Genomic DNA, 14,985 nt, shown 5'->3' on the forward strand with positions numbered 1-14,985 from the left:
AAGCGGCAGGTTGCTTCCTTCTCTTCGCGCTCCCTCCCCGCCTCTCCCTGAGGGAGCGGTGGGAGGGGGAGGGTAGGGCAGAAGGAAGGTAGTGACACGTGTCAATCAACCCCCCTCCGGGGGGCGCGCGCTCCGGGGCTCGCGCCGAGGGCTCGCGCCCCTGCCTCGTGCCTGCGCCGCTCGTATGTAAATGAGGGCGCGTGACGCGGGACGCAGATGGACAAGGGAAGAGAGAGAATGGCCGCTGCCGCCGCTGCTGCCGCCGCCGCCGCTGCCGCTCAGTGCCGGAGCCCTCGGTGCGCGGCGGAGAGGAGAGGATTCCGGCGGGAACTCGACTCTTGGCGCCACCGCCTCATGCACTGTGTAGGTAAGAGAGACACGGGCCGGGCCGGGCTCCGCGCCGCTGTGCGGCTGCCGGAGGAGTTTGTGGCTGAGCGGTGTAGTTGGAGCTCCGGTTCGGGTCAGTTCAATGGGGAGCGATGGGAGCGGCGGCGGCGGCGGCGCGGCGGCCCCGGCGGCGCCTTTTGTCTCGGGGCTCCCTGCCCGGCGCGGTCCGCGCCCCGCCGCCCGCCTGCCCGGCTCCGGGCTCCCGGGGAACTGTTAGTTCGGACCCACTCTCCGGGCACCCCGCGGAAGCAGCCCGCCGGCTCGCGCTGCCCCGAAACTCCGCGGCGCCCATCGCCACCCGCCGGTGCCCCTGTCACCGCGGCTCTCCACCCGGGCTGAGGGGACCCTGTAGCGGCGGGCCGGTCCGCGCCCCCGCCGGGCGCTCACACACCCCCTTCTTGCCGCTGGGGGCTGGCCGGGAAGACGCTGCCTAGTTCCCGGGACGCGGGACCAGGGGTTGCGGGGCGCTCGCGGGGCGGGGGCCGGAGAGGGCCGAGGGGCGATGGGGGCGGCGCCTGAGGGGCGGGGGGCGGCCGCCTCTGCCCTCTTGCGCGCGGCCTCGGATCTGTGTGTACCCCTTTAAGAAGGAGCCGCTCGAGCGCTGACGGTTGGGATTTGAAGTTCTTCCTCCCTCTTTGGAAGTCTGGACGGATGGGGGGGGTGTTGCTATGGCGACGGCACCCTCCCCATGCCCCCCCTTTCCTTGAGGACGCCCCGACGACTCTAGTCCTCTTTGGCTGTCATGTGATGGACTCGCGTAGCCCTCCCCACCTCCCATTCCTGTTCAAATGCAATTCAGTTTGCCGTTTCGGTGGGGTCTGATTGGTTTTGCTTCAAACTTCCGCGCTCCGGGCTGTCATTCAGTGGGCTCCTCTGGGTAGCGGGAAGTACTGGTACTCCATACCTTGTTGCGGTCACTGCTTTTCCTCACTCACGGTGCGACGTGTGCCCACAGCTGCTACCCAGCAGGTTGGTTCAGTGCACTAGAAGGGTTGCGGAGGGTGTGCTCTGGCGGGGGTTACGGGGTAGCATTTGAAGAAGTGGGAGTGGAGGCTGGTCGGTGTTAGGAGTGGGTGGTTGCGTCGGTTTTCCTTTCTGACGAGTGTCAGCATTTGGAGTTGAGTATAGTAAGCTCAGTTCTTTGGGAAGACAACTCTCTTCTACCTTGTTTTCATCTGTTCTTGCGCCACCTCGCGCCCTGCCCTGTCCCCCATCCCCACCCCTCTCAGATTTGTTTGGTTAGAGCCCCAAGGTCTGTCTTGTCTTCACTATTCATAGTAGATGAAACCAGAAGCAACTCCAGTTCAATAATGTGCCATACTGAAGAGGACGTATATAGGAAAATAGAAGGAAGGGTACTCTGATTTAGGAACATTTCGGTGATGTTTAAGCAGCTTACTCTTAAGAGCAGTGTGTCACTTCTATAAAATATATTTTGGGTTGATCTGTGGCAAAGTTATATGGAAGGGGGTGTGTGAAAAAAAACCCTCGTACTAAATGTGTCTGTACTTGTACTTTACGAATGCAAAGTGGACTCGTTTTATGTTTAGATCTGTTCCGTTGAAAACCCGCCTAGAAATTGTCGCGTTCCTTCTTGTGGAGTCCAACAAATAGCTCTGACAGCATTGTAGTACCGGCTCAGAGAACTGTGTTAGGCACCCAGGTATTTGAATATGACCATGCTTAAGTTTTGTTTTACAGTATTTGACGATTAGTTTTTCTCATGTTGTGTCACTAAATACATTTAGTATGTCTTTGAATTAAAAATATGTACTTTTGAAAGTCAAATTTTAACCAAGTGAAACAAATTAATTTGATTTAATGGGAAATGAGGTAAGAATTTTGAATACTTAGTATTCTGTAATCTGTATTATACTTTCAGTGTTATACACAATTATATTGTACGATACATGAAAATGTTTTCCTGGACAACAGCCATATTTTAGAAATTGTTTCATAGTCCCAGTTTTTGTGTAGAAATGTGCTGAAATCCATCTTGTATATTTTTGTCATTGCTATTTTAAAGTAACAAATGTTCTTCTAAATCGAATACCTGCTGGTCGGGGGGAGTGGTGTGAATAGGTAATAAAAGTCATTATTTTAAGCTACCCTTTGCTATGATATGCACTTTGCAGAAAAATCTTCCTGTTCCTTAAATGTATATGTGGGACTTATATGCAGTATGCAGATGTATAAATGTATACATTTCTATATTGAAATTCTATTGTCAGTGCTCACAGTTGGAAATCATAAAGCACATTCAGGTTATACAGCTAATTGGTATCAAGTATCAAATGAAGTTTCTTAAAATCTACTTGTTAAACAAATATGATTGGTCTTTTTGTTATGTATATTGTCTGAAAATTTTGGGAAGAAAGTTCTCTTCACTGTCAGTGAATTACTATAGTGATTGGGAAGGGACAATGTTTGAATCCATCTAGAAATATTTCCTTTATAAATGTGGGACTCATGTCCTTATCTTAGATTTACTGCTCTGATTCATTTCTGGTTTTGTTTTAAATTAAAACAATGTTCTTCAAGTTTTGTCTCAATTGATGGCTCTGTTTATAATGGGCTTTTTACAGTCTTCCTATGCTAGAGTATAATTTTGAATATCCTCATGTAACAAATGCTTGAGTGCATATTGGATGTGGGACTATTATCCTAGTATTCAGAATTATACTGAACATTACAAGATACAGTCTCCTATTTTGCAGAGTGTATAACTAGTATTTACTAACCAGAATGACACTGAACATTATTCCTTATGGAATAATAATATAATTAGTATCTGATGATTTATAAAATTAAAAAACAGCTAAATATAACAAAATAATGTTTTAATGGAATTTAAAACATTATTCAGACTTGAAAAATAATTAAAATATTTAAGCTAGGACAGGCCCGATTTTTAAAAAATTAATTTTGGAATAATTTGCATCTTAAGATTGTCAAATCAGGAACTAATAGTTACTCTTGCCCAGGTAAACTATTTGTTTCATATCTTGTTGTATTTTCATTATTCTTGTCCTAAACTTGCACACAAACACACAAGCATACACACACACATACAAACACACACACACACACATACACACACACACAAAAGCAATTTGAGAGTAATTTGAACCTAAGCTTTTCATTATTCCAAAAAGCAAGGACTCTGTTGAGCATATATTACCTAATTTATAGTTGATTTTTAAATTTTATCTATTTTCTCTATCTAGCTCTTGTCTGTTCCCTAGCTGAAGGTCCATTCTAAGATAATGAAGTGCATTTCTTGGTTATCATGTCTCTGGTCCTTTTTAATTGAGGATAGTTCTTCAATTTTATTTAATTATTTATTTATTTTTATTTCTTGGCCTTGATATTAAAAAAAAATACAGGACATTATTCTGACAATGTCCCTCAAATTGAATTGGTTTTTTCTCATGACTAGATTGTTATGCATTTGTTAGGAATACTACTGAAGAAATGATCTGTTTTTCTCAGTACATTGTATTTTGAAGTTCAAAGTGTTGGTGTGTCTTAACCTTAAAATTTGGTCAAGATATTTACTATATTTCTCGCTGAAAATTATTCATCATTTTGTAATTAATGTGCAACTTATGGGAAAGTATTTTCAAGAACAGAGTATTGCCATCATAGCATCAAAATTTAACATCTGTCAGTATTCTGGTTTTGTCCCCTCTTTTTAAGGATTGATACTTATTCAGTTATACTTTGTATGATTTCATGAATTCTTACTCAAAGATAAAAATCTATCACTGTCATTATTTAGAATTGTGGCAGATTCAACTAAACTTAAACCTCCCCCCGTTTCTCTCTCTCTCTCTCTCTCTCTCTCTCTCTCTCTCTCTCTCTCTCTCTCTGTGTGTGTGTTACACATATGCACATATTTCTGAACAAGATAGTCCACATTTATATACTTTATTTTCCCAGGTTTTGTATTAGTTACTTCACCAAAATGATCTTTCATTCTTTTTTTTTTTTTTTTCCCAGAGCTGAGGACCGAACCCAGGGCCTTGCGCTTGCTAGGCAAGCGCTCTACCACTGAGCTAAATCCCCAACCCCATGACCTTTCATTCTTATAGAGAAAAAGTAAATTTAGATAACAAACTAAGCAGAAGGTTTTGGGTCTGTTTTTCGTTAATCTGGTTTTTCACACACACACACACACACACACACACATATACACACACACACACGTATATATGAATATTTTTCTTAAGATTACAAAATAAAACAAGGAAAAGATTGGCTTAGAAACATCCTATAAAGCAATAGTGCCTTTCTTATAAAAGACTGGTTCAGTAATAAATGGAACCAAATATGAAATGTTAAATCTTCTGATCAAAGATTAAATTGTTAATCTACCTCATTAAAACACATTTATTCTATTATCTTTTTTATTGAAAACTATCATTTTTGTACTAATCCATGTAGATACTGTTGAGAACTTAGGTTACTACTATTTATGTTTTAGAATTGGGTATTTTACATTTGTGGTACATCTCAATTTGAAGACACTATATTTAACTGCAACAGGTGGCAAATGGACTTAACTGGATAGTTTAGTTTTCTTGATTTCCATGGTACCACTTACTTTAAAAATCTCTTCATAATAAGCAAATGTATACTTTTACTCAGATCTTTTATTTGGTAAGTATAGAATAAACAGATCGTAAGAAAATAAGCTCTGGAGCTAGACTTCCGAGTTTGGAACCTAGTGACACTATTTACCAAGGTTTGTTTTTTGTTATTGTTGTTTTGTTTTGTTCTTTTTTATTTGTATTTTGTCTTTCAGTTGTTTCATCAGTAATTTGGAGAGAGGTAGATTGCTAGAGACAAAGTTTGTTGGTTTGTGTTAATACGTGTCACCTGTATAGAAAGCACCTGTATAGAAATGCTAGCTAGTTGGTAATTTTTTTTCCCTGTGCTCTTGAATGTTTGGACTTTATAATTTTTATCTGTGGACTTGGTGGAAATGGTGTTGGGTAATTTAAAAAGATTATGGAGCATGCTAAAGTAAAAACAAGAGTTTAAACGATCTGTATTTTCCAGTCCTCTATAGCTATAGTGTTATAGAGTTTTAAAATCATGTAACTTAGTATTGATTCTTTCTCTGTATTATGAGAGCAGAAGATATTTACCAGTCTACATCCTAAGGAATCTTTGGTAATGGATATAAGAAATTAGTTTGTAGCTCATTAAAAACTTTATTACTTAGTGTGGTGGTGCACACATTACCTTTAGTAACAGCATTCTGGAGACAGAGCAGAGGAACTCTGTTTTCAAGGTCAATTCTATATACACAGCAAGTTCTAGGCCAGCTAGGATTTTTATAGCAATAATCTGTCCAATTAAAATAAAAAATTAACAGTAATAACTAGACACTATCATATTAAATTATTTTGAGGGTTTTTTTTTTTTTTTGTTGATATGAACCTTCATGTTAGTTTGATGTTTTCTTCTGGTTTCTTTTTGCCTGCTCTTCTGTTATCTTACCACAGAGTTCTCCTTTGTCACTGTTAGCATCTAAATCACAGAAGAGTAGATTTACTAAGAAATTTGTATTAATGGATCACTGATCGGTTTGGGCAGCTGTCAAAGAGTGTTGACTGTACAACTTGTTTCAAGCACCAGCAAACACGATGTCCATTTCTTTTAAGTGGTGGCAGTTGTGATACCATCTAATCACATACTTTACACAGTTGGAATCTGTTGAATAAGTTAAGACATGTATCGAGATTATCTTTTTTAAAAAATAAGAATTTTGGATAATTTTGCAGTTTTTGGCAAAATTTATATAGGCTGCAGATAGGTGTGTGTGTGTGTGTGTGTGTGTGTGTGTGTGTGTGTGTTCGTGTTCTGTCTGCCTGTCTGCCTATCTGTATTTTTGTCTGTCTATGTCATATGTGTGTGTGAGTGCCCTCTGAGGCTAGAATAGGGCATGGAATCCTGGAGTTAGAAGAGATTGTGAACTTCATCTGAAGAGCAGTAAGTGCTCTTAACCACTAAGTCATCTTTCATCCTGCAGAATCATATGCCTTGGGCCGGCTACACATATGCCACCTTCCCAGCTTGGCAGCACATGTGATTAGTTTCTGTTAATGTGTCTGCATATTCCTCTCACCTTCACTACCGGCCTTTATTTCTGTCTCAGTTCACTCACTCTTAGGAGGGGCAACAAAGATACAGAAGAGTTTTTCGTTTTGTTTTGGTCATATATGTATTTTTCCCTTCATAAGTCTTAATAAGTTAAAGTATCCTACTTTGTGTGTGTTCATAGTCTTCTTTTTTCGTGATATACTTTACTTAAGACATATAGGTTGCCCATAAGATTCTATACTTTATAATTACATAAAAGTGATACATACTTGGCAGATAACATTGAAAATTTGAATTTTGTGTTCTATGACAAGCAAAACACAGTATGATATTCTTGATATGTCAGGTGGAAGCTTGAACCACAGCTTCTAATTAGCCACATATTTATTAGGGTTAACAATTGATACTTTTGCAGTGTGCTTCTACCATAATATTTAATAAGTTATATGAAATACCTTACCCTTTGTTTTATAAAATAGGTTTTGAATTTTGTTTTTCACAACCATAGGCAGTGTAAGTGTTCTGTGCATGTTTAAGGCTAAGCTGTGATCCTGTAAGACAAGAAGTATCTATTGTACATAGACTAGCATTCACCAAGTACAAAACATGTAAGTCTACAATATTGAGAACATTATTGCAGTACATATTTAGGATTAAGTTTGTAATCAATGAATCAGTTGAAAAGCTTTTATTTGTAACAGAATGTAAATAAGAAACGATGATGGATTCAGTCCAACCTGCTGCTGCTACTAGAAACGTAATTAAGAAAATATGCTGTCTTTGAAGAACTGCACATTGTTCTTACTTAAGCTAAATACAAATTTTGTTGTAAGAAGTTTTGTGTTTACTAGAAAATAAAAGAATAAAGTGAATCTTGTCTTTTTTTCTGTATCTGCTTTCCTTGTGTAGTTGCCAACAACTTTATCCTGCTTATATTTTCCTGTTTGGGTTCTTTCTTTAATCTCCTGCCAAGTTATTTCCCTTGTAATAGTTCACGGATTCAGTTTTTGTGATAGTGCAAACACTTGGGCAAATTCCGATAAGGTTTTGGTTTATGTCAGTGTATGCATTACTGATTTTACTTCCTTCTGGTGTAACTTATAACTTAAAACATACAGTAAGTTATTGTGTAGCTGCTTTGATTTCATAGTTGACAAGGCATTAATGTCTCATGTGTATTAAGTAAAAGCTCTTAACCATATTCCACTATTTAGTCATAGATGATCAGACAGTTCCTTCCATATTGGTTCTTTAGGCCAACGATTCTCTTCATCTGCTTTTATTTATTATATATTTCCCCAAATTCTTGGGTATCTTTTTAACTATATCTTCTGTCTTGGATTCTTAATCACCTTTAAATTTTAACTTGACTCTAGATTCTAGGTTTCCATTAATTCAAATTGGATTTTTCTCCTCTAATATGTGTATGCAAGGTGTGTATATTGGAGGTAACTTTGTCCATTAGACTTCATGTTTATCACACTGTTGACAGACAGGAGACTAAGTCTTCATAAATGGTAGAAAGGGCTAGAAAGGAGCACTGTTCCTTCTTCGCAGTTATAATCAGATATAATTCATCTTTTACAGAGAACTTTATGGGACTGAGATAATACTATCATTCCTCATGTGTTTGCTATTTTTTGGCTTAATGAAAGTGTTAAAATATTTATGTAGTAGTATTTTGGTGCCAAAGATATTAGTTAAAGAACAATATAAGCACAAATATATTTAAATCTATGCAGATGAATGAGATGAACTAGGGACATAGAATAGACTATTGGATAGTAAAGGATTTGGCACCGCACTAAGATATGTTAAAATTCTTTAGGTAGAGAAAGGAACCTCACACTCCTCCCAGTGTTTATACCAAAAGATAAGGCTATTAGATAAGCAGTAACCAGAACAGAGCTAGCGCTGAGAGGAGAAAGGACTTTTTTCCAGATGGACTGTTTGTTACCTGTCAATGAGGAGTCTGGAACATAGGTGAAACTTGGAATGTGCTATATTTTGGCAACATGAGGGTTCCAGGTGATCTTGATTAGATGAATTTCAGCAGAGTGAATAGAAATGGCAACTGTATTGTAACAGGTTAGATAGTAATTCAAATATATCCAAGTGGAAATAATGTACTCATATTAAATGGGACATGTTTTAAGGACTGGTGAAATGGCTCAGTGGGTAAAAACACTTGCCACAACCTGAGTTCCATCCCCAGTGACACCTATCTCTCATGATCTCGCTTCTTTTTTTTTTTTTTCTCCTTCTGAGCAGGTATGTGTATATGCATAGACACATGAGGATAGCATGCATGTATGTGTAGGCATATGCATGTAGAACTTAGACATCACCATTGAATGTCTTCCTAAGTTGTTCTCCTCGTTTTTTGAAAGAAAAATTCTGTAAATTTGGAGTTACCATATCTTGTTAGACTAGTCCCAGAGATCCTTTTGTTTCTGCCTTCCCAGATCTATGACATGAACCCTGCTTCCAACCACTGATGCTCCGCCTTGACATCACACTGAAGTCATCATGCTTGTATACCAAGCACTTTACAGACTGAGCCATCTCCATAGTTCTTGTATGTATTGAGCTTAGTAAAGCTGAGAACTAATAGCAACAGAATATTGAGACTTACACATTAAGTAAAGAAATGAGATGGACTTTGAATTCTTGAATATCAATTCTAAATGTATCTCTTTAAGAAATTTAAAGCAATATTTTCTTAATCAAATTAACTATTAGATTTATGACATCATTCTGTTATACACTTTAAAGGTATGATTTTTCCCCCAACTTATTTTTCTCAGTTTACCATCAGATCTTTTGATTCCTATGTGCCAGTTGTTTGGGGTTATAGTTCTGTTTTTTCCAAACTGGGTTCTGAATCTCCATAGAATTAAAAATCCAGAATCAAAATACTAGCCTTAAGTAAGGTTGTATTTTGAAGTATTTGACTTAGAACCGTGGTTAAAAATAGGTGTCATTGGTAATGTGGAGGAGAGAAACTCACAAAGCCTCAACCCTACACAAAGAACTACAGGCAACTAAGGAATGCTGAGAGAGGGAGAAATAGTCTTGCACAGGGAAGAGCACACTAATTCCTTATCCAATACCAATAGTCAGTCCTAAAGCATACTTACAGGTAACATTATATAGACTGAGCAGGTTGTATTTATATGTTTGGGAACACATTTACCATCAGCACCACCACCACTACCAACAGCAAAGAGAAAAAGAGGCCATGGATTTGAAAAGGAGCAGGGTAGGAGTGCTTCAGAAGATTTGGGGGAGTAGGAAGGGAAGGGACAGGGAGACGATGTAATTTGTAACCTCAAAAAGTAAAACATTACTAAATAATAATAAAGTTAAATTAAAAAAAAAGTGTTGTACTTCTTACCTTTCAGCTCCTTAAACTGAACTAACTTACCAACCTATCAGAAGTGCGGCTGGACTGGCAGCTTCTTTTGAATATAAGGAGGCACAGCTACCCTAATGAGGCAGATGAACAAAGAGAATTGGTTCTGTGTGCAACACAACTTCTAAGACACTCTGTTCCAGTAAGGAACAGGTATAAAGCTGTTGTCAGGGGTAGTATTTTTTTCTTCTTTATGAAGACTGAATAAAATATGAAGAACAGAAGCTTCTTCCTAAATATTTCCCCTAAGAATGGGAACTTTTGGGGGAGTTCTGTTTTATGTGAAATGCAAGTATGAGAATTGGGGTTAAAATGCTTACCTTTAACTGTAGGTTTGTATTTAGACTTTGTTTATAAAGACTGAACTATGATTAAGGGTGCTAAGTATTAAGATATGTTATAAACTAATGGAAAGACAGGAGGAAAAATTAATTAATTGAAAGGTCTCAAAGACTAGGTCCCATGGGAGGGAAAGCAAGGATTGGGAATCTTTACCTATATAGGAATGGTTAGTAAATTTTAGGCTAAGCTAACTTAGAGCAATAGTCAAGTAGGCAGGCTTAAGTAGCCTTTCCCATCCAGTCAGTGATAGATATACTAGAGAAGCATAATGTAATGTGAGCACGCTACAGGTATGTTCTGCCTGGATAGTTTACTCTCAAGGATCATCTGATCCCTGCTAGAGTTAGGCCTCTCTGCTGTTGTAATGCAAAAGCAATAGTAACATGAATAATCATGGTTGTGTTTCAATAAAACTTATTTTTATAAAAAAGTACATTTAGCTTTGCAGGCCATAGTTTGCTGGTCCCAGAGTTTCAAAGATGAAATATAAACTGACTTAGGGAACAAGTTGAGAAGGATAAGGATAATACAAACAAATACAAATAACATATTCTGAAAATATTTAGCACAGGCGTCATTGAGTGTAGGGTGGATGTGGAGCAAGAATGCAAGTCTAAATTATGATCTTAACCAGGAAAAGATATGAACTTTTGATAATTTTTGTTAATATGTAATAAGCATGATCAAATAAATCAGTTACTTTTCATTTTGAGCATCCTTTGTTGATAAAGTTTCAGGTTTTTCTTTAATTTTTGTTTGCTTGTTTACAGTAGTTTTAAAGAAACTTAATTGAAGCAGCTATTTTAAGTCAAAACTAGGAAAATGGGCAGCCTGTAATGTACTAGTGAAAACATTGAATATTCAGATGGTATCCTTTTTTCTACTTGAACTTTTAACAGTTTGGAAAATTAAACATGGTGAAAGATGGAGGCCAGAATAACATTTCTACTGTAAATAGAAGCCAAGTTAGAATAGAATCAAAGGGACTGCGAGACACTTAAGGGGAACACTCTTAAACCATCTCTTCAGGCTTATTTTCCCTTGGTGACACTCCCCCAAAACAGCAGAAGCAGAGCAAGAGAAGCAAAACTAGGCTCTGCCTGATCAGTGACTCCTTTTTAGTTCACTGCTCAGAGAAGCCATGTCCCTTGTCTATGAATGAAGAAAGGTTCAAATCCTGCTCATTGAAGCATCCTTTCTGGTAGAAACCAGGAAGAAGGAGAAGGTTGTAAAACCTCTAACACTTGGGTTTTTAGGACTTTTTTTTTCCTTCTTTTTTCTTTTTTTTTCGGAGCTGGGGACCGATCCCAGGGCCTTGTGGTTGCTAGGCAAGCGCTCTACCACTGAGCTAAATCCCCAACCCAGGCAAAATCGTATTTGTGAATAACTATACCAGAAACCATGCAACTCTTACTATATAGAAAACAGACTTACATATCTGGATGTTTAAAATTTTTTAATTTTAGTATTCTGAAAAACCTTGTTTTAAAAAATTCTTTAATAAATAAATATTAACTAGGTCTATATTTTTCATTAATTTATTTACTTATTCACTTTACATCCTGGCTGCTGCCCCCCTTTCTTTCCTCCTAGTCCCATCCTCACAAGTCCCCGCCATTATCCCCTCCCCTTAGGTATTACCTGGCCCTAGGACAACAAGTTGCAGCAGGACTAAGCATATCCTCTCCCACTGAGGCCAGACAAGGCAGCCCAGCTGAGGAAAGGGGATCCAATAGCAGGGCAAGCAACAGATCAGAGACAGCTATCGCTCCAGTTGTTAGGGGACCCAAATGAAGACCAAGCTGTATATGTGCCACAAATGTGTAAGGGTCCTAGATCCAGCCCCTGCATGCTCTTTGTTTGGTGGTTCAGTCTCTGTGAGCCTTCGTAGGCCCAGGTTAGTTGACTCTCTGTAGGTGTTCTTATGGGGTTCTTGCCCCTTTGGCTTGCTCAATCCTATTCATTACTATTCAACACAAGTTCCTGAGATCTGCTTGATGTTTGGCTGTGGGTCTCTGCATCTGCCCCCATCTGCTGCTGGATGAAACTTCTCAGGAGACAGTTATGCTAGGCTCCTGTTTGCAAGCATAGCAGAGTATCAATAATAGTGTCAGGGTTGGCTCTCTTCTGTAGGATAGGTCTCAAGTTGGGCTAGTCATTGGTTGGCCCTTTCCTCTTTATGCCTGTATATTTTGTAAACAGGACAAATTTTAGATCGAAGGTTTTGTGGGTAGGTTGATGTCCACTTTCCTTCTTTCTTCCACCAACAATGTCTGTTTTATTTCTCCTTGTGAGTGAGATTCATGCATCTTCCCTGATGCCCTCCTTATTACTTAGTTCCTTCGGGTCTAAGGATTGTAGCATGGTTACCCTGTACTTCATGGCTAATGTCCACTGATAAGTGAGTACGTACCATGGGTGTCTGTCTGGATCTGTTTTGCCTCACTCAAGATGATATTTTCAGTTCCATCCATTTGCCTGCAAATTTCAAGATGTCTTCATTTTTAATAGCTGAGTAGTATTCCATTGTGTAGATGTGCCATATTTTCTTTATACTTTCCTCAGTTGAAGGATATCTGGATTGTTTCCAGCTTCTGGCTATTATGAATAAAGCTACTGTGAACATAGTGGAGAATGTGGCCTTGTGATATGGTGGGTCATCTTTTGGGTATATGCCCAGGAGTGGTATAGCTGGGTCTTGGCTTAGAACTATTCTCATTTTTCTGAGAAACCACAATATTTATTTTCAGAGTGGTTGTACTAGTTTACCCTCTCACTGGTAATGGAGGAATGTTCCTCTTGCTCATCCTCAACAGCATATATTGTTGTTTGAGCTTTTGCCTTAGGCGTTCTGATGGGTGTACGTCATTTTGATTTGCATTTCCCTGATGACTAAGGACTTTGAACATTTCTTTGAGTGCTTCTTAGCCATTTGAGATTCCTCTGTTGAGAATTCTCTGTTTAGTTCTGTACACCATTTTAATTGAGTTCTTTGGTTTGATGGTTCTTTTTTTGAGTTCTTTATATATTTTGGATTTTAGCCATTTGTCAGATGTAGAGTTGGTGAAGAGTTTTATTTGAACTCAACATATAACATTGGTAAACGTAAACATTTTAGAATCTTCAATTACAATTTTTAAAACTTTCAAAAGATGTCTCTGTTTACTTTCCTAATAAAACTAAATATTTTTAAAAGATATTTAAATAGCAGATGTTCTAAAATAAAGAATTCCACTCTGGAAACAGTCTTGAAAGTATCATGTAGCCATCTACACACACACACACATACACATACACACACACACACACACACACGAAAAATAAAAAAAAAGGACTTTAAAATTAGCTTTCAAAAGTTTTGCACTTTGCTAGAATTATGCAGCTCATAAGTAGTAAATGAAACTAAACTGATTTCATCATGTTCAATTATACAACGACATACAGCATTCAGAGGCAAAAGTTATTCCTGGGAAGTAGAAACAATGATGTATGCCTAGTTCTACATCCCGAGTAAATAATTCAGACCAGTTTAGCAGACTGAACAAAACCAGTTTATCCTTGGTATTGTTGCCTGGGGAAGAATCTAATGAGTTCAGTTTTTAGTTTTAGTTTTGAGATTATAATTACATTTATTCTTTCCCTTTCCTCCTTCCTAACCCTCCCATATACCCCTACCTACTATCATTCAAATTCATGACTTTTTCACTAATTATGAATTGCTTGCATATATGTACATATGTGTGTTTACATATACACATACTACATGCACATATATTCCTAAATATAACGTGCTCAGTCCATATAGTGTTACTTGTATTTATATTTTCAGGGCCCATTGATAAATGTGAAGTTGGAATTTACATCTGTATAAAAGTCTTCACTGGTTCCCCATTAACCTGTAGATAAAGTTTTTAATATGGCTTAATAAGTCCAGCTTTTTAACTTGCCTCCCTTACAATGCTTTACCCTTTTCTCTTGTCATTCTACACTGAGCGCCACAAACAAACAGTTTCTTATTAATACAATGACAGTGATATAGTGACCATAGCAGCTGACAGTATTGATTACCCAGTGACACTTTATTTTGGGTAATATGTACTTTACAATGTTAGATCTTCTATGAATCATCAGTCATCTTGAATAGTATTATAATTTTCAAGTGACATTGAATCCGTCTGAGATCCTTAAATACTGCCTCTGGACTTTGTTTTCTCAGTAGCTGTTCCATTGCTACTTTTGTAAATCTTTTAAAGAAAACAAACAAACAACAACAAAGCACAAGATAAATTTATTTCCCAGTGAAGAAGTGAACATATGCCCCTAAGTACCAACACCAGATCAAGATCTAATAGAACCCCTAGAAGTCTTCTTGTAGCCCCTCTTATTTACAGCTTTTTACCCCCTCTCCAAATGCACACAGTATGCTGATTTTGTAACACAATATATTCATTTTATTCATTTTGGGACACTTTGTTTAAATTGAAGTATATAACGTATTATTTTTTTGTTAGCTCGGTATTATTTGTGTAATTTATTCATACTGCTTACATGTAGATAAGTGTTCATTTCCAGTGCTCCATAATTTTATGATATGCAAACATTTCATAATAGTTTCTTAGAGTAAAACTTCCAGGAATCACTTCCATTGTTCCATTATCTTTATTTTCAGGGATATTTGGCTTGCTTCCAGTATATATGGTTAGAAATAAGGCTTTCATTGTAGTAGACTA

The 14,985-nt window shown here is 38.2% G+C and overlaps 1 protein-coding gene across 17 annotated transcripts in view; it reads left to right on the top strand.

Moving 5' to 3' along the window:
• Positions 1-212: 212 nt before the first annotated feature.
• Lcorl (ligand dependent nuclear receptor corepressor-like) overlaps positions 213-14,985 on the top strand; it is a 136,193-nt gene continuing 121,420 nt past the window's right edge. For 8 of the 17 annotated variants that reach the window (XM_087584061.1, NM_001432820.1, NM_001432822.1 and 5 more), the window contains exon 1: positions 213-367. In XM_087584061.1, the coding sequence (XP_087440187.1) occupies positions 217-367 (151 nt within the window). In that variant the 5' untranslated portion in view covers positions 213-216. Of the gene's footprint in view, positions 368-1,163; positions 1,357-14,985 lie in introns of those variants that run through there. The other 9 variants (XM_087584074.1, XM_087584062.1, XM_087584064.1 and 6 more) reach the window with 4 other exon arrangements.

This window comes from Rattus norvegicus, chromosome 14, assembly GCF_021556685.1.
Source record: "Rattus norvegicus strain SHRSP/BbbUtx chromosome 14, alternate assembly SHRSP_T2T, whole genome shotgun sequence".
Lineage (NCBI taxonomy): Eukaryota > Metazoa > Chordata > Mammalia > Rodentia > Muridae > Rattus > Rattus norvegicus.